Source organism: Cervus canadensis, chromosome 24 (assembly GCF_019320065.1).
Source record: "Cervus canadensis isolate Bull #8, Minnesota chromosome 24, ASM1932006v1, whole genome shotgun sequence".
Lineage (NCBI taxonomy): Eukaryota > Metazoa > Chordata > Mammalia > Artiodactyla > Cervidae > Cervus > Cervus canadensis.
In genome coordinates this window covers 6,378,796-6,400,268 of record NC_057409.1, presented here as the reverse complement: position 1 = coordinate 6,400,268, position 21,473 = coordinate 6,378,796, and the positions used below count along the sequence as shown (strand labels likewise).

The following is a 21,473-nucleotide window of genomic DNA, read 5'->3' as shown; positions in this document are numbered from 1 at the left end:
TAAAGTAACTTAGTAATAATTTTATTTTGGTTCTTTGAAGATCCTGTTCACAGTATTAGGTACTTCAATGACATGGCAGGAGAAGAAACTGATAATGTATATAAATTGGTAACAATTACTTTCTCAGTTTTCATACTTTTTGTGATAGCACCTTTAGCTTAATTGTTTTTGAGAATAAAAGCCTATGCCATGAAAATAGGAAGAAATACTTTAATATAGGACTTCAGCTAAAATTAAGTAGCCAATGCCTGTTTTGTATATTTGTTATATTAGGTGAAAGTTTTATTTGTGAGAAACTTGGCTACTACAGTGACAGAAGAAATATTGGAAAAGTCATTTTCTGAGTTTGGAAAACTTGAAAGAGTGAAGAAGTTGAAAGATTATGCATTTGTTCATTTCGAAGACAGAGGAGCAGCTGTTAAGGTAAAAATTTGATATTTTGTTTCTTGATATGTGAATTTTGTTGTTGAAACTTGCTAAAACACATAAAGTGACTTTATAAACACATGAAATTGGTTTTCAGCTTTTACCGAACTCTGGAGCTTTCTTTTAATAATCTCTGTGAAGTGGTAGTAATGTAACAGGTAAGACTCTGTATTCCAAAGCCTGATTATTACTAACTGAGTTTGTGACCTCAGGCAAGTTACTTTTAATCTCTGTATTATTTTTGTAAGCCTAAGCTTTGATAGCATGATACCTTGAAAATGTTACAAGGAATAGTAATTAGCTTCCATAAATACCAAAATGATAGTGAATATATTGTAACTATTTACTTATTTAAGGACCTGGGAATGGAACTGAGTAGTGTACATGGCTTCATATCTAGTACAGTGTAATTCAGTAGGTGTGTTCTGAGGAAATGGTTAGTTCTTCATAGTCTTGCCTTTCTTTGGTCGTTTTAGAATCCTCACAGTATTTTTTTTTCCAGTTTCAATAGTTGTTAGAAATATTTCTTGCATATAATAGTTAATTTGCTTGTTGATGATAGTATTTGAAAAGTATGGAAAAAAGTATTTTCATATAGTGTCTAAAGCATATAGCCTGAGTACTCTGCTGCTTTCCGTTGATAGTGGCTCAACACCATCTTTAATGGCTGAAATTTTCATTTTCTTCCTCTTGTTCCTCTCTCCCTTCTGGAGAAAAGGTGGGGGGAGGGGCTGACAAAACAAAAGACAGGACAAAGTAAAAGCTTTTTATATAATTGGGGAGATAGATCTAAAACCCTTGGTGACTCAGGCCTGGTTTTTTTGTTTTGTCGGTAAAGTGGCCCCACCCTCTAATTAGGGCAGTTTTTGTTTCCTGACCAGGGTACTGCTTTAAAATGTGCCTTATAGAATCTTTGACTAGTAGAATTTATTGGTGTGCTTTTTGACGGAAGCTAATTACTGAGACAATATTGCTTATAAAATTCATAGCTTAGTACAGAACTTGTTTGGCTTCTGAATTGCGAGTGATAGGAAGGACTGATAACTAATAAATTTATACCTTCTAAATATTCCTTTTGATTTACTTGGTATTAAATAACTGATTGTTCATAATTGAAAATAATTTTCAAGGGTGGTTTGCCAAAGTGATTTCTGAAATTGTAAGATTTCTAACTCAGAGGATGGCCAGAGGAAAGAGTATAGACAGATTGTTCTTTTGTTTATACCAGGAAGCTTTTATAGACTCATTTAGTTGCTTTAGTTGAAGCAGCCAAAAGCTAAGGTGGTAAAGGGGGAAAAACTAGGTAAGAGGAAGACACTGATTTAATCTTTTGTCTGGATACTTGTAAACCACTAAAATGTTCTTTATGGTCAGAGCATTTTATTGTGTATATCCAGAGAGGGAAAGGTTGTATTGGGAAACAGAAAAACTGTGGTGAGGAGGTGATACTTGGTTACTGAATTACTTGAACCTTGAAGTGTGGCAGAAGTTAATAGGTGGAATGATATAAATAAAAAACTAGAGCCCAGAATACTTTTGATTACTGCTTTCCTGATGAGTACTTGAGTCTTAATTAATTCAAGCCTTTGCTGGGCTCTGTGCTTTTAACCATTCAGGTAAAGTATATTCCAGGTTAAACATTGTTGGGATGGGGAAGAAGCTGAGGCTTTTTTCTTTTTTTTGGTTAGTATCTTGTTAAATTTCACCGATAGTCTCATTTATATTTCAAATTCTTGACATTTTTATGAACGAACAGTTTTAAGATGTACAGGCTGAATGCCATGTGTTTGTTTAAAAATTTTAATCCTGAAAAGTTTGTTAATATGGGCATGTTCTCCAGATGGGAATTTGCTGTCTGTTTTGGCCTTAGCTTGAAGGAATTAGTTACTTGAAATTAAGGAGCAGCAACAAGCAGCTCTCTGCTTTATCTTTTTAAATATAATAATAGGACATCCATTTTGTTCTCAGTGTAACTTACATATAAAGTAAGGTTGAGGGGAATAAGTATTTTGTGTATTTTTAAATATTTGGTGGCTATATTCATCTTGGAAATTAAAACGTGGAGTAAATTGTTTATCAGGTGTATTAAATGGTACAGACAATGTTATATTTAAGGTACTGTTACTTATAAAATAAATTTGTTTCTAATTTGCATAGGCCATGGATGAAATGAATGGCAAAGAAATAGAAGGGGAAGAAATTGAAATAGTCTTAGCCAAGCCACCAGACAAGAAAAGGAAAGAGCGCCAAGCTGCTAGACAGGCCTCCAGGAGTACTGCGTGAGTCTTCATTTAATAAATAAGTCAGAGATCGGGTAGTTTAAAAAGTTAGGAAAAATCTTAAAGCAAACTAACTTGTTTTTTCTTTTCTCTCTTCCCTCCATTGCTAGGTATGAAGATTATTACTATCACCCTCCTCCTCGCATGCCACCTCCAATTAGAGGTCGGGGTCGTGGTGGGGGGAGAGGTGGATATGGCTACCCTCCAGATTACTATGGCTATGAAGATTACTATGATGATTACTATGGTTATGATTATCACGACTATCGTGGAGGCTATGAAGATCCCTACTACGGCTATGATGATGGCTATGCAGTAAGAGGAAGAGGAGGAGGAAGGGGAGGGCGAGGTGCTCCACCACCACCGAGGGGGCGGGGAGCACCACCTCCAAGAGGTAGAGCTGGCTACTCACAGAGGGGGGCACCTTTGGGACCACCAAGAGGCTCTAGGGGTGGCAGAGGGGGTCCTGCACAACAGCAGAGAGGCCGTGGTTCCCGTGGATCTCGGGGCAACCGTGGGGGCAATGTAGGAGGCAAGAGAAAGGCAGACGGGTACAACCAACCTGACTCCAAGCGCCGTCAGACCAACAACCAACAGAACTGGGGTTCCCAACCCATCGCTCAACAGCCGCTTCAGCAAGGTGGTGACTATTCTGGTAACTATGGTTACAATAATGACAACCAGGAATTTTATCAGGATACTTATGGGCAACAGTGGAAATAGACAAGTGAGGGCTTGAAAATGATATTGACAAGATACGATTGGCTCTAGATCTACATCCTTCAAAAAAAATTGGCTTATCTGTTTCATCTTTAAGTAGCAATTTGCTGCCATTTGTATTTGGCTGAAGAAATCACTATTGTGTATATACTCAAGTCTTTTTATTTTTTCCTCTTTTCATAAATGCACTTGGACATTATTGGGCTTGCAGAGTTCCCTTTCTGGGAGTTACAGTGCTTTTATCGTTTCAGGCTTCATTTTAGCTTCAAAACAAGCTGAGCACACTGTTAAAATCATGATTTTGCAGAACCTTTGGTTTTGGACAGTTTCATTTTTTGGATTTGGGATAGCTTACATAGGGGTATGGAGTATGCTGTAAATAAAAATACAAGCTAGTGCTTTGTCTTAGTAGTTTGAAGAAATTAAAAGCAAACAAATTTAAGTTTTCTTGTATTGAAAATAACCTATGATTGTATGTTTTGCATTCCTAGAAGTAGGTCAACTGTGTTTTTAAATTGTTATAACTTCACACCTTTTTGAAACCTGCCCTACAAAATTTGTTTGGCTTAAACGTCAAAGCCGTGACAATTTGTTCTTTGATGTGATTGTATTTCCAATTTCTTGTTCATGTAAGATTTCAATAAAACTCAAAAATCTATTCAAAACATTACCTATTTCAAATTCAATTGTGTCCTAAAACATTATTTTATTCGTAATCCTTGCAAGGAATATTGTTTTCAAACTATAACTGCCTATGTGAGTGATCAAATTCATGCAAAATTTCTTGTCTATTCTAATTTGTATCGTGGATATCAGACTGAGGATTAGTCTAAATTCTAATATTTATTCCAAATAGCACTTCATTGATTGATGTTCTTTCATAGTCATCTAATTTGGCAATTTTATCCTTTATTCTTATAAAAACAAGCTCAGGCTTTTGAACATTCTTGCAGGCATTGGATAATTTGCATTAAATAAAATGGGGTTGGGGAAGCAGACTGCAATTTATTTTGACCCACATTCTTTCTATAAAGGATAATTTGTTGTCTGAAGACCTTATTTGCTGGAGTGAATGTACATAGCAGGAAAAAATGTTAGTACTGTGGCGTCAATTGCTCTGCGGACTAAACTTCATGTAAACTTTCAGTAAACATGATTGTGATTACCACTTCAGTTACTAATTAGGAATATAATTTCCTATTACTATGTAAATTTGCTTTGAGAAACACTCAGGCCTTGTAAGAGAGGCTTAAAAATATCCAGTAGTCCTACTTCTGACTTCCTGTTAATACCTCTTATTTTTATTTATTTATTTATTTTGCTACTCAAATGGCTAAAAATTTTGTTGGCCAAATCATAGCATCTATTTCCATTTCCTTTATCGTAAGAACGTTTTTTTGCTTGAGAATAAGATGAACGAAAGAATCTAAACAGCGCAGAAAAGTCTGGATCACTTTCAAATAACCAATAAAAATTGTCCCTTCCATTTTATTCTTAGGCAGATCTAAAATGTTTTTAAATTAGAAAAATAAGCCATTGGAGAAGAATTAAAATGGGCACATCTTTATTTTGTGTTTAGTTCCTGTTTGGTGTCTTTTATGAGTGGTATTAGATTTCAAAATTATAAGCTATCTAATTGAGAGCTCAGTCAGCATATTTTGGTTTTCATGACTTCTCTTTTGACTTTGAGGAGAAAAATGAGTATTTGCTGATGAAAGTCAGGATATCATTTCTTTTTAAAAATACACTTATTATATAGTTCAGTAAGTTAACAGGCCTCGTTAATATCCCTTTTATGTTTTTGGAAACCAGTAGAGGAATTACATATAATTCCTGTGTATAACAGATTGGCGTTAACATGGGTATCTATTTGATAAAGCTTGGATCCAGTTGTTTTTCTTATGCCCATGTATGCAGGTATAGACACCAAACATTGTTTAAATGCTGTCTTTTCAACTTTGAAAATACAATTTGAAGCTCTAGCTATAAATCTAAATTAGATTTAAGTAAAACCCACAATATTTCTTGAAGAGAGGCTGTAGAAATAAAATTTGAATTATTTGTTATTTCTTAGCTGTTACCAGCGAACAAGTTCTTATGAACAAAATTAGGAATGGGAATAGAAGTAATTCTGAAAAAGTAATTTATGAGCTTCCCCCACCCATCCTAAAATGTAAAGCCAGCAAAAACATGAATCAAACCTAGGTTCCATGTCAAAATCTTCTTCTTTAATTGCAAATTATATTTTACTCTCACCAATTAAAAATATACCTATAGAGGTACCCCTCTAATAGCACTTCATAGATTTTTTGTGGCTATTTAACATACAAACGTAACTTTATAAGCATTCAGTCTACTCTGGAGCTTTTCCGTTACTGATGTAAGCTATTGTAAGCTATTGCTATAAGCGGCATTCCCAGAAAATAGATTCAGAGCTTAACTCCTCACAGAAGTAAATCTAACAGTCTAATAAACAGACCTGAAAAATGTCACCTGAAGAGGCTTTTATTCTAGATTTGCATTAGGTTTTTTCTTAAATAGGTGCATATTATGAGTTCTAGGAAATCTGATTTCCTACTCTCCTGCCATCTTTTTTGTTCTCCCACCTAATTCATCTGTTTTTATTTCTGAGCCTGCTACATGCGTGCTGGGAAAGATTTTTACTTTATATTGAGGATGACCTCTTATTTGTAGATACTCTCCGGAGAATGATATAAATATGCCCCCTCCCCATAGTGAAATCTTAATTTTTATTTGATCACTCATTTATAGCAGTTGCTTAAATGTACATATTTATATGACGGTGTTTTAATTTTTTTAAAGCAAAAAAGTTTTAATTAGCCAGATTTCTAATAATTCCAAGTTTATTTGACCAATTGATGTGGAAATTGAGTTACTATGGTTCTGTAGCTAATTTTTTTAAAGAGAGTTCAGCATAATTGTTTTTCAGTTTTTCTAGTTTCTGGGGTTATTCTGCATAAGAAAGCCCAATGCTTTCTGTTAGATCATTTTTCTCATTTGGCTTTGAAATCTGACTTAGGCGAACCCTCTTTTTAAAAAGGTCAGCGTACTTCAAAATATATCTATTAAATTCCAAAAGAGAAGGGACATTAAATTCCATTCCTAGCATAAAGCCATATAATATTCTTGAAACTCATTGCATCGTTTGCCTCCTGCCCATTTGGATAATCACACCTATGTTTTATTAATTGTGTATTATTTGTAAAACCAAATCCTTCCGGTAAACACTTGCTATAAGGCTATCATTTGTCCATTTAAAAGACTTCTAAATGTGTTAGTTTACCACTTTGATTTTTCCAAAGAGGTTTTATTGTATTGAACTATCCAGTGTTTTTAAAACCAACCGGAGTATGTAGAAGAATTGTTAATGTTAGTGTTGTCCTTTATTACGTGAAGCCTCTTAAGTGAGCGTCTAAGAAAAAGCCTTATAGAAAGAGTGCACTGGATTTATAAGTGTGTTTATGTTTTTCTAAGATTGGGAGCTTCTGTTAACTTAGTTCTTCTGAGTAAGACCGTGGATTTGGGTGACTGACTAGAGAATCCAGAATGACAAGTTCATTGACCAGGCATTTTTACTTTTGCATTAGAAGCTGTTGATTCGTTTTTATTTTTGAAATGCAAGTACTGAACTTTAAAAATATTGTTTATTTAATGTATTGATCAGTAATTTATTTAATTGGGAGTGGTCATTATTAATCATTTTAGGAAAGTTTTTTCTTTTACATATATACATGTATATATATATTTTTTATTTAGAGGTTACCAGAAGCTCTGGGTTTTTTGTTTGGTTTTGTTTCTGTTTTTTAATCATTTTCAGATGTTATCCAGAAATCTGCAAGTGTACTTTTCCTGTTTTAACTCCTTCCTTTTATCACCTGACTATCAGGGAAGCGAGGTTGAGGCTGCCCTGACCTGACATGTCATGATGTCGACTTGCTAGGTGGGGTTCGCTGGGGACGATAACCAGTGGAATTGTTGGTAAGAACTTTTTTTTCCTATTTTTTTTTTTTTTTTTTAATCAGTAGTGGGGCATTAAGTGTGGGAGAATGCCCATGTTCTATAAGTGGGCATTTATGTCAGCCTTGTAGAAGAATAAGACTTTAACACAATAATTCTGTTCATAGTAGGAACATATAAACATATAAAAAGTATTTCATACCCTTTATTCTCAAATTCTTAGGTTAGCAGGAAAGGCCTGCAAGTATGAAGTAAAGTAATGAAAAATACTCAGGGTAAATTATAAGTGGTCAAGATAGACTAAATCTCTTGGAGAAACAGTAAATTTGCTTTATTTTATGTGATTTTCAGTCCCTCTAATATCTTCAGTATATTTACATTTTATTGGATAGATTAGCATATAATACATCTTAAAAGTTTTAACAATATGACAAATAAAAGTGGGCTCAGTTTACAGACACAGTTGATATGATGACTTTAGGTCAAGAGGAAATTATGTAGCTAAAATATTAGGACCTTTTTATATAGGAGAAACAAATCTAAGTCTGTCAACTTGTATTTTGTCTAAACCACAGGAGAGCTGATGGGATAAGTAGATATTGATAGAATTACAGTCGATTTTTAGGTCATTACTGAAGAGCAAAATCTCATACTCAGGGGATTCCATGATGGTACAGTATAAATTGAAGGAATTAATAATTAGGCATTTCTGATTACCACATAAAAAATAATTGTAAGCACTGGTTAAAAGTAATTATGAATTTTTATGCCTAGAACCTCCTCAGTATTCTTATGCCGCCTTTGTTGGTTGGTATATCAGTCTAGAAAGAATCTCCTAGGTAATAAACATGGACTAGTCAGTGTCATGAATATTAACCTGTATCTGTGAGCTTGCTGTAGACCAGAGGTATATGACTACCATGAAATTATACTTTAAGAACTGCAGTGATTGCATCATTGTGTTAAATGTTTCTCTTCTGACACATTTTATGCATGTATCAGTGATGGAACAGATTGGAGTGTAGAACTTGTAGATTGTACTTAATAATGTATCATCCTAGGGAAGTTTTATAATTAGCAATAGGAACACTCTAGTAGTGCTGAAGGTTCATATAAGTTAAGGAAAATGCAGTGCAAACTTGTTGGCTTTTATACACTAACAATAAAATACATTTCATGGGACTGAAAAGAAGGAGGCATTATGGGGGGAAAGTTAAATTTCTCAAATATAAAAAAGGGCTTTCAGTTTCTGTAGTAACTTCGTCAGGATCCCATTGCTTATTTTGATGTCTCATTTTTGATGGCTGGACAAAGGTGACTTCTCTAGCCTGTTTAGTAACATAGATAGAAATGTACTTTAATGAGTTCTGTTATGATGTTTAGTATGTTATAAGGCTATTTCTATAATTGAGTTGAAAGCTCCTGCAAGCATTACATTGCTGATAGCATTCAATAATATGAGAATATTGAAATAGGTACATTTGCAAGACCATTTAATCAATAGTTTAATAAAAATTATGCTTTTGGTACAGTGTTCAGGTACTATAACTGTGTTGGAATATTTGTACAATGTTAAATATTTTTAATAAAATCTAACATGTTCAAAGTGTTGTGTTGGTGATTTTGGGTGGGGTGCGGTGGGTTCAATTGTGCCACAAAGATTCAGTAGTACTGTAATGGAGACTTTCGTAGTCAAATGGAGTTCTTTTCCTCACATTTAGTACTAGGTATTGGGCACCTGCCCACATGAAGGTAGAGAAGGATTGGGATAGTACAAATAAAAGTACTGAATTCCAGTGGCTTATTAGAGCATCAGGAAGTAGCTGTACTGGGGTTAGAACTGGGTTTCCTGGTGTCAGATGGAATTGTTGTCTTTGGCATAACAGGCCAACTATAAAGCTTTTATGATGAAATTCTGGCATATTCACATTGGAAATGATCCTGGAAAACATACAGAGGTGAGCAAAGGGAAACACTTGTACAGTGCTTTGAGTAAGCATTTTATTCTCCAGTGTCCTTGACCCCTTGACATGACGTGTCTGCAAGTCAAGGAAAGGTGAGGGAATATTTGAGGAAGGCTATGTTGGAGGATTTAGGTGCACCACTGAGGAATGTCTCTAGTGTATAAGAAACATATCAAGAGCTCTATTTCTTAAACTTTATAAGGGTTTCTATTGTACTGATCCATTCTCTTGAAGATAGCCCTAATCTAGTCATTTTTCTCGTGACTTGTCTTCCTTGAAGGCATACTTAATTCCTTACTCGTCAAAAAGGTAGAAGTTCCGCAAGTCAGAGTGGAAATTTGCTTGAAATAGAAGTTCCTTCCTCTGAATACTGTACTGTTAATAACAGGATTTAGAAGGAAAGTGACCTGATGATTTGGAAACAAATCAAGTAAGAAACCATTCAGAGGAGTAGTGATACATTCTACCCTCTTTTAATGAAGATTGTTAAATGAACATGAGCTACGGGGAAGAAGAAATGTATCCTATTTCAAGAAAGACAATTCTTTGGTCAATATTTTCCAGGAAGATTTTACTGTTTCTGATTTCCTTCAAATCAAAAAGTCACTCACTGAGACAGTAAGAATATTCTGACAGCAAAAGTACCTAAACTTGGGCACCTTTAAGTACTGGCAGAGCTGGGGCTGGGGTGGGTTGGGGTGGGGGTGATGCAGCTCACTGGTTTGTGGTGTATTTTTTCCAGGAATAAAAAGAGGTTGCTTGACGATCATTTTAAGCTTAGGCTCTATTGGTGTCTTTTTTCTCTACCTAAAGCCCTGAATTTACTAGTTTATTTTTAGAAATAAGATTTTTATTAAGTATTTTCTTGTGGAGTATATTTTATTCACATTTATTCCTATTGATGTGAAAGAAATCACAGTTCGTTTTAGACTTGGAAATTATAACTGAAATCACAATCTTTCATTGCAGGCGGATTCTTTACTGGCTAAACCACAAGGGAAACCCCCCAAAACACATTAAATACACTGTTGCATGGGTGCTAAGTAGGTTCAGCCATGAGATTCTTTGCAACTCTGAACCATAAACCTCCAGGCTCTGTCCACGGGGACTGTCCAGACAAGATTACTGGAGTGGGTTGCCAAGTCCTCTTTCCAACCCAGGGATCCAACCTGAGTGTCTTATGTCTCCTGCATTTGCAAGGAGATTCTTTACCACTAGAGTCCGCCTGGGAAACTCCCATATTTTACTCACGTAAGGGAATATCTTCCTATTGATGTGAAAGAAATCACATTGCTGTTTATTTAGACTTGGAATTTATGACTGAAATCACAATCATTTATAGACACTTCCTCAAAAAACTTATAAGCAGGACTACTGTTCTATTCCATTATGAAAATCCCCCAAGGGTTAATTTTAGGCCTAGCTGTCCATTTTTTAAGAGGACCAGAGGTTAAATTAGTCATAAAGTTGTATAACTTAGTCATGCCTTGTATTTTTTTATTTTTTTTCCAATTATTTTTATTAGTTGGAGGCTAATTACTTTATTGTAGTGGGTTTTGTCATGCCTTTTAAAATAGCGTGAGGTTTGATCACTTAAAAATTTTCTTTACAGGATTAAAGATGAGGATCTGTAGTTCAGTAACAATGGTAAAAGAGCTCGGCCTTAGACACGTAGAGAGAAAGATACTTCCTTCAATATGAAAATACTGCATTATTAAAGGTCTCATATACTGAGCGATTTTTAGTCGGCAACACAGATGTTCCTGTACACGTGTTCTTGGGGTATTAATTTCATGCTATGGCCAGAAATTCTTTAAATCTGCAACTTTCTGTTACCGGGGTTTTTAAGTAGATTAAGCAGAGGTTAATATATTTTAAAAGGCCGTTACTGTTTACCACCTAAGTCACTATTTTGAAAATTTTGTTGGGGAAAAAGGTGAAAAACATTATCAAGACAAATCTTGATAATAAGTGATAATAATCTCTTTATTATTTGAGCCTATTGATTATAATGTTGTATGTTTATATATTATCATTCAAGTACCTCTGTTGCATTGGTCATAATGACTTGGGCATACTTTTTAGTTAGATGGTGTACATTTAGCATTTGCTTATCATATTGAAACTTTCTTTCCATGCTTCCCATGAAGAAGTATAACCTTAACAGATTAATAATATTTAAGTATAATCTCTTGGAGTTGGTGTGGAAAATAGTTTGGTCTATTTGAATTTAAATACAACCAGTAATATTGTTATTGAGATGTCTTTTTAAATCGTAAAGATAAGTTTGCTTGTTAGTTGTAATATCATTTTTGCTTGACTTTTCAAATGTGGGGAAAATGATAAATGAGACCATTTGTTGCATTTATCAAAGTAATTTTGAAAGACCTTCTGGTAATTATTTTAACTTTTTAGTTAAACTGTTTAGGTCACAGTTTCACCATTCATCAGTGTTTCTCAAAGTTTAGTGTGGATAGGAATCCCTGGGGATTTTTTAAAAAATGCAGATTCTGATTCAGTAATTTGAGATGGAGCAAGAGACTTCTAACGTGCTTCTTGGTTATGCCAGTGTCCCTAAATACACCTTAAATACATAGCAAGGTCATAGGTCATTTTACATTTGGGTTGGGGGTGTTAGAGAGTAGACCTTAGTAGAAAAAGATAGCAACAGCATATGTTTATAATGATTTATAGACTAGTTGGTCTCAGTGGATCTAGTTGAAGATTAAAAACGTTTAACAGTCACCACAAATGTTAATAGTGTTTAGGATCCCAAGAAAAGGTTAATAGCTTACTTTGCAAGAAAATGAAATGAGTTTAGAAAATCAGGCATTAATAGTTTTAGGGAATTGATGGAAGATAATAAGGAAAAAGCAAAAAAATACTTAAATCTCTGAGGAAGTGTCATAGCATGTTTATTTAGGAATTAGATCAGAAAACAGATACAAGTCATAAAAGAGAAAAATAACTTCTGAAAGCTCAGAAAGGAAAGGCTAACAGGTCACAAAGAGCACCCATTTGGTGATATTTTTTTTAATTTCTGACTTAAAAAAGTTAACATTCATTAATCAGATCAAAGTAAACCTTTGATGATAAAAAAGCAGATTAAGGAAGAAAATTGTTGCAGATGACTTGAAAAATAATTTTTCAAACGGATTAAGATCAACAGATGGGAAATTCAAAGAACAGAAATGGCATGTGTATCCATTTTTAGATAGAGACGTGGAGGTAGTAGTCCTTGATAATTGATAACATATCTTACTTTGAACTCCAGAACTTTATTTAAAAAAATATATATATATAGATGAAGTATGGAAAGGAATATTCTGCTGTTTCTTTTTTGCCAAGCATGTCTTTATGGTAGGTTAATTACAAGCTACTAACATGGTGTATACCTTGTTACCAGTCATTGTGCTAAGGAATCACTTTGTATGTCATGTAATCAACAACCCTTTAAGGTAGGTGACATTGTCCCTGCTTTACCTATGCGGAACTCCGAGACTAGGATTAAGTGTATTTTGTGGGTAGCTAGTGGTCACTACCTATAAAGGGGCAAAGCCAGGATTCAGACCCTGTTCTGCCTGAACTCCGAGTGTACACTAGGCTAGGAATAAACCCAAGAATGTCAGGTTAGACTTAAAGGTTTAGTTCTGTGTTTACTTTAAAGGTCTGTAACCTCTGCCTAAAATGAAACCAACCTAATTTGAATTCAAAGTAGCATTGATACTTGGACAATACAGGTTAGGGCACCAACCCTCCTTGTAGTGGAAAATTCACTTATACACGGTTCCTCCATATATGGCCATTCTGTGTTCTCGGATTCAACCAACCACAGATCATATAGTACTGTCTAGTGTTTACTATTGAAAAAAATTCACGTGTAAGTACACCAGCGCAGTTCAAATGTGTGTGTGTTCAATGGTTAACTTTAATTTTGTTGTAGATTGAAATAGGTTGCTAACATTTTGTGTGTGAGTGATATTGGTAGTTCAGTTGTCATTTGTTTTGTTTTTCTTCATCATATTTAAAAATTTTGGCCAAAATATCATACTGAATTTTGGTCTCCAGAAAAGCCATTTTTTATTAAGCAAACTTACAAACAGTTGATTTGAAAAGGAAATGCCACATTTTGATTGACTTCAAATTTTAAAATTTCACTTTTTTTATTCACAAAATTCAAATTAATCTTCATCACTGAGTTTGATCTATACTAGTCTTTAAGTGTTTTTAAAGTGTTGTTAATATTGAGCCATCCCCATTGTTTAACTTTGATTTTTAGTCCTTCTGTGTTTTTCAAGGACATGGTGGAGAAGTTTGTTAAAGGCCTTCACTTTCCAAACCTCAGTGAGTGTGTGTGTGTGAGTGCAGGTGTGTGTGCAAAATAGAGAATTGACACATTAAAGAAGCCAGTATGCTCAGCCCTAAGATTGGTCATATGAAGATCCTATTTTCCTTATGCACTCTTGAATAAAAAAGAAAAATGGTCTTTAAAAATTAATTTTAAAAAAAATGGCTTTAGATTATCCAGGCTTTTCTGCTGTTCTGTTTCATGAAAATCTGAGCCATATAAAAAAAACAGTGTATAGGTAAACAGATACCAGTGTTTGTGTTAAAATGCTATTAAGGACTGCAGTGTCTTGCTTCTAGAATTCTGTGTATCCTGCTTCTAGAATTCTGTAATTTGGTCCATTTCTTAAAAATAATTGGGTATTTCAGATTAGAATCAGGGATTCCCAGTACCCACCAGTCCCGAATTTAAGGTCACCGTGACAGTAACATGGCACTATATAAGAGGCCAGCTGAAGGCTTTGTATTTATCATACTTGTGCTTCTAACGGATCAGGTGATCTGGCTCTAAGATAACTAGCTGTCTTTAACTGAATTTCACATGATTAGTTTTGCTTGGTGTAGACTATTCCCCAGACGATTATTAATGATTTGAAATATTACCTAATATTTGTATATCAGTTTTTGTGTTGCTTTACATTTAAATCCGCAAAGCAGGTCAAAGCAATGATAGGGCTTCTTAAAATTTACCCAGAGAGTCTGTCTAGGGCAACGTATTTCAGTCTATAAATGTGTCATGCAGTAGCCTTGAAGAAAGAAGTTTGAGTAACTTTTCCAGCAGCTGAATGCTTGCATCAGTTCTCAGTATGTACTTTACGTGACCTTGTTTACCAATAGGTATTTGGGGGAAATGTTTAAATCTAATAAATAGCAAACCCAAATTGAAACTTCATCATGACATGTGGTATTGAAAGTTAACTGTAGTCTTATTTTTATTGAAGTTATATGATTTTTTTTGCCTTAAAAAACCGCAAAATATACAATTGCTTTCTCTGTAGTATGGGCTTTCAGTATTACAGTAGGAATGACCAAAAATTCCCCATACTGGAATTTGTCTTTGGGAAGTATTATAAAAGTAATTAACTTTTCTTTTTCTTTTCAGAAAGTACAGTAACATCTTGATCAACCTGTTAATAAGGAAGGGATATAATTAAATAGATTCATCTCATACATTATCAACCAAATCTAGGTAATTAGCTAGAAATCAACTGTTTATTGAAAAGGTTAAGTCTAGTCTGTCCCTAACATTGATAATTGATGTGTTTTCCATTCATTTTACAACCACTGAGTGTTTTATGTTTCAGAAGTTAGAAATACAAAATAGTAAGTTGTCATTATCCTCAGAGAGTTTAGAGAGGATTCCAAGAGGTAATAACAGATTTATAAATGGTGATGGTGATGTTCAGTTGCCAAGTCATGTCTGACTCTTTGCAACCCCATGGACTGCAGCACACCAGGCTCTTCTGTCCTCTGCTGTCTCCTGGAGTTTGCTCAAATTCATGTCCATTGAGTCGGTGATGCTGTCTCACCACCTCATCCTCTGTCACCTCCTTTTGCCTTCAGTCTTCCCCACTATCAGGGTCTTTTCCAGTGAGTTGGCTGTTTGCCTCAAGTCGCCAAAATATTTGGAGCTTCAGCGTCAGACCTTCCAGTGACTACTCAGGGTTGATTTTACTATTTATAAATAGTAATAATCAAGTCTTCCAGAAAAAACACCTTTGAAAGTTTGAAAGGTATTCTTTCCTGGTAATACAATACTCAGCTTATAATTGGAATACATGAACAATGTGTATGATTTAGATTTCTCCTAGAGAGAAAAGCTTGTAAAATGTATATATCATGAATTTTTTTTAACTAAAATTTAGTATCCACTGGATATGATCAGAGTAACTTGATTTTAAGAATTTTCACCATACAGTTCAAACTTTAAAACATAAAGATGGAGTGACCGTATGAATCTGACAGAACAAATGTGAAGGTAGGTCTCCTTATGTTTTTATCTCTTTTTCCCCTTACTGACAACTAAAGCCTTTAGGTGAGAAATTCCTGGTCAGGATTGAAATAATGAGCAGTTCTTTGAAATATTTCTTACCTCCCTGAAGATCGACATACACATGTTGCTTTGTTCAAATGGGATGGATTTACTAAAAATAACTTTTCTCCATTGCCTGTAATTCATAAGACCCTTCATGAGGTCAAGCTGTTTCAAACTCTGTTACGTCTTAACAAAACTGCTTAATTTAGTGTCTGATAATACACTCTTATTATCTCTCTCTTTCACCTATGAACATTTTCTTTTTTTAAGTTCTAAGACCTATAATTGCTAGCCAGAACTTCTTAGTAAGAGAGAACTGAGGTTAACACATTGAACTGGTTGTAATTTCAGTCAGAGGCAAATCTGACAGAAAAGCTAATGTTGAATATTGCCAACAGGCTGTCATTGTCTTAAATTTAAACTTACTAACCTGTAAGGGGCTTCCCTGATGGCTCTGTGGTCAAGAATCCCCCTGACAATGCAGGAGAGGTGGGTTCGATTCCTGGATTGGAAAGATCCCCTGGAGAAGGAAATGACAACCCACTCCAGTGTCTTTGCCTGGTGAGCTACAATCCATGGGGTCACAGAAGAGTTGGACACAACTTAGCAACTAAACAAATTAACCCTGTAAAGTAAGTATAAATGTGAAAACAGACACATTTTGGTCCAAGGCCTCCTGACTAGAGGTGACCAGTCTCAAGTTGAACCCAGGTTGGTCTGATACCAGAGCTCACATTTTAACCACCTGTGTGTGTACTGCTTCCTGGCTTTTACTCGCTATATGCACTCTTTATGCAATTATGTACCCATTAATTGTTATTGGGCTCCTTTGAAATGTTGAATAATAGACAGTTTTCCCAGCTCAGAACTGTGGGTGGGGTCAAAAACTATTTTCAAAGAAATAGCAGTGTACGAATTACTTTGTGTTGTGATAGCAAGATTAATGATAGCCTTGAAATAACTGAGAAACTTCCCTTTTGTAAATATTGCTATTAGTTTAGCCTTCATCAATTGAACCTTCTTAAACCTATTTACAATTAACTATCTTTTTTTTTGTACTTGAGGCTTTTGTCATAAGTTTACTAAACATTTTGTGATATGAGATTTCTTTTTACCAGTTTTAAAACATTTCCTAGTGAGTGTTTCAGGATTTAAGTTACTTTGAATAAAATCGAGCCAGATTGTGGTATTTTATCTGTAATCACTCTGATTTTACATGGAACTCAATTTTATCATCTTAACTTTCTTTCCAGATTGGAGTTCTTACTCTTTGAAGGTAAAAGCCACTTTGTTTTTGTGAACACTTCTTAACTGCCCTGTTCTGTACCTTCCCTGGCTTTCTTTTATGTCTTTGAAGTGGCTGCTGGAAGGTCATGAAGTATGCTGGGTGCATATATAACCATGGCTTTGTGTAATATTGATTATCCTTTTTTCCCTAACATCATTCTGATTACCTGCAGTTGTTATTTTTCTGTTTGTGTGTGTGTGTTTTAGACAAACATTGTTGTTTCCACTTTACTTTGTAACATGATTTGCCTAGGCTCAGTGGTAGATTAAAGATAGAGGAACCAGAATTTACTGCCTTACTGTTCTCCACATATCTTGATTCCTGGAGAAGGAAGCCTATAGGTAGCATGCATAAGCAAAGCTGAGTGGCATTCTGATTGCCTGTGAACTTTGGGGAAATCGGTTCACTGATAGTAACAGCCCATGTATGTATATATGGCTGGTGAATAAACAGTTCTGCAGTATCAGAGCTGGGATTTAGGACGTGGAAGGTATTAATCAAAGTCATGCTGGCTCTAGTTGTACTTAGCACCAAGACCAAGTTCAGAATTCCAAATAGACATCTAAACCAAGGTGCCCACAGTTGGCTTTGGGGTTCCATCCAGCTGTGTTCTGCCTACGAGATTCATAATTACAGATCATTTTAATTGCTGCTCAGTCAAAACCAGTGTTGCTAATGACAGCAGTGATCTAAAGGCCATTTCAGTTTGCCCTTTTCGCCCCTGATCATTATTCTTGATCATCTTGTTAAATTTGACACAGTTTGAGAAACTTTCAAAACTTTTCTGTCTTTTGCTGGCTCTGATCCACTATGCGTGTTACTTCCTTGTTCCTTGTAATGCCCTCTTCCTTTATCTTTTGTCCCTTTTTAGGGACTTTAACCACTGTTAGAGCCACTGGATTTTATATCTGTAATTCCACTCGCAGCCTCTAATCGTATCTCCAGATCACATGAAACTTGATAATGCTGAAAAACAGTTGCCAGTCACTTAACAAACATTTAGTGAGTACATGTGTTCCTGGCACTCAGCTGGCGCTAGGGATAACAAGAGGCAGCATCTGGCAAAGGGAACAAAACCTTACATAGTGAGTGAGAGTTGTTCAGTCATGTCTGACTCTTTGCGACCCCATGGTCTATAAAAAGCCTGCCAGGCTCCTCTGTCCATGGAATTCTCCAGGCAAGAACACTGGAGTGGGTTGCCATTTCCTTCTTACATAACCATGAAAGAATTATGTGTTTGGGGAGCACATTTTGATCTTCCGGGTTGCAATCTTAATAGTTGTTCTGTTGGATTTTCTGTTGATTAAGTCATACTGATTCTTCTATGAGGTCTTCTACTTACTTTCTCTATTATCCTAGGATTGTAGTTCTTAATCTTGCAGGATTAAATGTAGAAAGACATTTATCAGACTAGCCATGGGAACTAATGATTGTACTTGACTACGTTAACTGATTGGAAATTTTGTGTTAAAAGATTGTGGGAATTCAGCAATACTTCTTAAGTGAATTATTTAATTAATTACAGTAGCATTTACACTCAGATTTCGACTATACATTTATGCTAAATAATGTTCTAAAGAATAAAAGTATGCAGTGGGCAGAAGGCAGTCTTCTCCCATTATGGAGCTAATCTCGTAAGGGAGGAAATTCACATTTAGTTGACTTGATGTACCCCTAAATCTAAGACTCACAGGTTTGGAGGCATTGCTATGTGTCTTAAGAAGTCAGTTTCTAGTTTGTTACAACTCTCTTCCTAATTTTCCTACTTGATGTCTCTCAGTATTCTGTCCTGTACAATTGCTGTAATAATTACCACACAAATACATACATTCCCATTACATAATGATGTCAAATCTAAATTCTTGAAATTTGAGACCTTTTATATGCTTCCCAGGCATCTTAATCTTTCCTTTCAAACCTTTTATTCCTTTCCCATTCTGACACTGATTCTGCTCAAGCCTTTACTGTTAACTGTAGGAAAGTTACACTGCCTTTGTCCACCTTGCTCTAACTCACTATTTATTAGCAATTACGTTGGGGATTATTCCATTTTCTAAAGAGACATGGATTGGAATGTGATATATCATTCATGAAAATAACAGGGATATATGGTTGAACTATGAAAATTGCCATGTATAATGATTTATAGATATCAACCAGTGGCCCACTTCATGGAATACTTGAAATCACTTAAGTGGCAATTTGCCAACGAAGTTGTACTGAAACTTACTATCTAGATCCAGCGGGTAACAATCTGTAAGTAGAAAATGTGGAAGGCTTAGATTTAGTCATATGGATTTAGGAGTTTGCATCAGGTTTTGAGGCTGAACCAAGTGACCCAAAGGGAATTTAAAATTCTCTGTTCTTGACTATTAAAGAGCAATCTTTTGCTTTAAAGTTTTCAGAATTCCACTTCTTGAAAGTACACAGACCAACCAGTAGAAAAACAGCCTCGTTGGCCAGTCTCTGCCTAAAAGTTGAACAGGTGGATGCATAGATTTTTCACATACTCTTGTATTTTCTGAGAACAAAGGTACTGTTACACTAGTGCAGTACGTGTCCGTATTGCAACAGTTGTCCATACTTGTGAGACTGTCTGAATCTACACTTCAGTCATGGTGATAGCCCCCCTAGACAAAGGCTGTCAGACCTGCCTCCTATGTTTGATGCTGTGTCTCTTCCTGGGGAAATTAAAGTACAGAGAGGCTTCTTGATATTTTGAATTTTTGACTTGATGTCCAACACCTCTCATACTGGTCAAGCAGTAGCTCCTATTCATTGAGTTCCTGCTGTGTACCAGCTACATGCCGCTGGGCACTTTATATAATCTTTAACATTCACAGGAACCCCCGTGTTAGGCACTAGTGTCCCTGTTTTCAGTGGGAAAACTGAGGCCCAGAGAGGTTGAATGACATAGCCAGGGTTGTACAGCTAGTTTGTAATAAAGCACGTATTAGTGCTAAAACCTTATTTTCACTTTTATCTTTCTGTAGAAATATATTTTGCTTTTTAGAGCGAGAGACAAGGCATTTTCTTTAGGTTAGATTTATTGTGGGGAGTTTTGAATTACAAGCTAAAAACGGTGTATTCTAGAATTTAAGGTTTAAATTTGTGAAAATTTTATTTGCTGTTGTATGCTTCTGTTGCCCTGGCCTTAGCATCATTGAATATTTTCTACATTTTGTGATTGATACATGTTTGCTTCTTTATATACAAATCTGTAATTTTGTAGAGGAATGGGATAAAAGAGGTTAAGTTGGTTTTGTACTTGCAAGTAGAGTCTGACCACTTTGATTATCCCCACAGCAAACCTGAAAAGTTAGTTCACCACATTTAACATATACATAACACTGTGTGTGTATAAAAATATATGGTATACTGTTGTTTCATCTCCTATTATTAATAGTAATAGTTGATGCCAGGCAGGAAGATCCAAATACCTCATATTTGGATCAGCTACTTACTTCTACATAAAGAACATTTGAAAAAATTTGCCTGAAGCTGTTCTGAAAGTTAAGTATCATTAGATACATTGGCAAAGTCTGGGCTCAAATTCCAGCCTTTCACAGAGCCCATCAGGGAGATCCTTGCTTTTGCCTTGCAAAAATAAAAAAGAATAGCCAATGAGGAAGTAAAATTTAAGTAAACATGTACTGTGTTTAATGCCACTGGCTAGCGTTTGTTAAGTGCTTCCTGCGTGTCAGCTGCTGCTGAAAGTGCTTTTCGGGAGTTCTCTTAACCTGCGCAGCTTTGCTTCTACAGATGAGGCAGGAACGTTTGTAGTGGAGTCAAGATTCATTCAGATGCTAAAGATCTGGTCTGTTCAGAAACAGAGCTGTGGACCTCGCTAAACTAGAAGGGAAAAAATAGAGCTCCAGAGTAAAGTGGAGAAAGGTTTTTATTTTTAATTTTGGTGTTTTCTCTCTCCCTTTCCTCCCTGCAGCGTACGCCTACCGCATGTTCTGTGTAGATTCCCCCTTCTCACACACACACATTTAAGTTCTGCTGTTTTTCCCCCTTTTCAAAATATTTCAACATCCTCAGGAGCAGGAAATTGGAAGTTTATTCATTAGTTTAGAAATTGTATCAGAGGCTTCAAAATAATTGTACTTTATTGACCTATGTTTTGTCTTGAAATTTTGCATTTTGAACTGTTACTTAGGGGGAGGGCTGTTAAAGTGTTTGCTCTGCCTGTTTATGATACATTTTTTCCCTGGATATGTATCAGGAGATGGTGTAGAGGTTTGGTAAGTAATGCAGTTTGATTTTGTATGTCTCAAGGGTTTCTCATTAAGTCACATATTTGAGTTTTCTTTATTCTGACCTTTTTCCCCCTGGTGATTCTATTTGCAATATTGACTGAAAATCCTTACGTTAATGCTAATTTTGATCTTTTTTTTCACTAGCATGTTTTGGAGCCCTCAGACTTGAAGAAG

At 35.4% G+C, this 21,473-nt stretch overlaps 1 protein-coding gene across 7 annotated transcripts in view; it reads left to right on the top strand.

The window, feature by feature from the left end:
• The window catches only part of HNRNPR (heterogeneous nuclear ribonucleoprotein R), a 34,646-nt gene extending 30,554 nt beyond the window's left edge, over nt 1–4,092 (top strand). For all 7 annotated transcript variants that reach the window (XM_043444960.1, XM_043444959.1, XM_043444958.1 and 4 more), the window contains 3 exons: nt 274–423; nt 2,584–2,705; nt 2,816–4,092. In XM_043444960.1, coding sequence (XP_043300895.1) covers nt 274–423; nt 2,584–2,705; nt 2,816–3,428 — 885 coding nt within the window. In that variant the 3' untranslated portion in view covers nt 3,429–4,092. The remainder of the gene's footprint in view (nt 1–273; nt 424–2,583; nt 2,706–2,815) is intronic.
• Nucleotides 4,093–21,473: the final 17,381 nt, after the last annotated feature.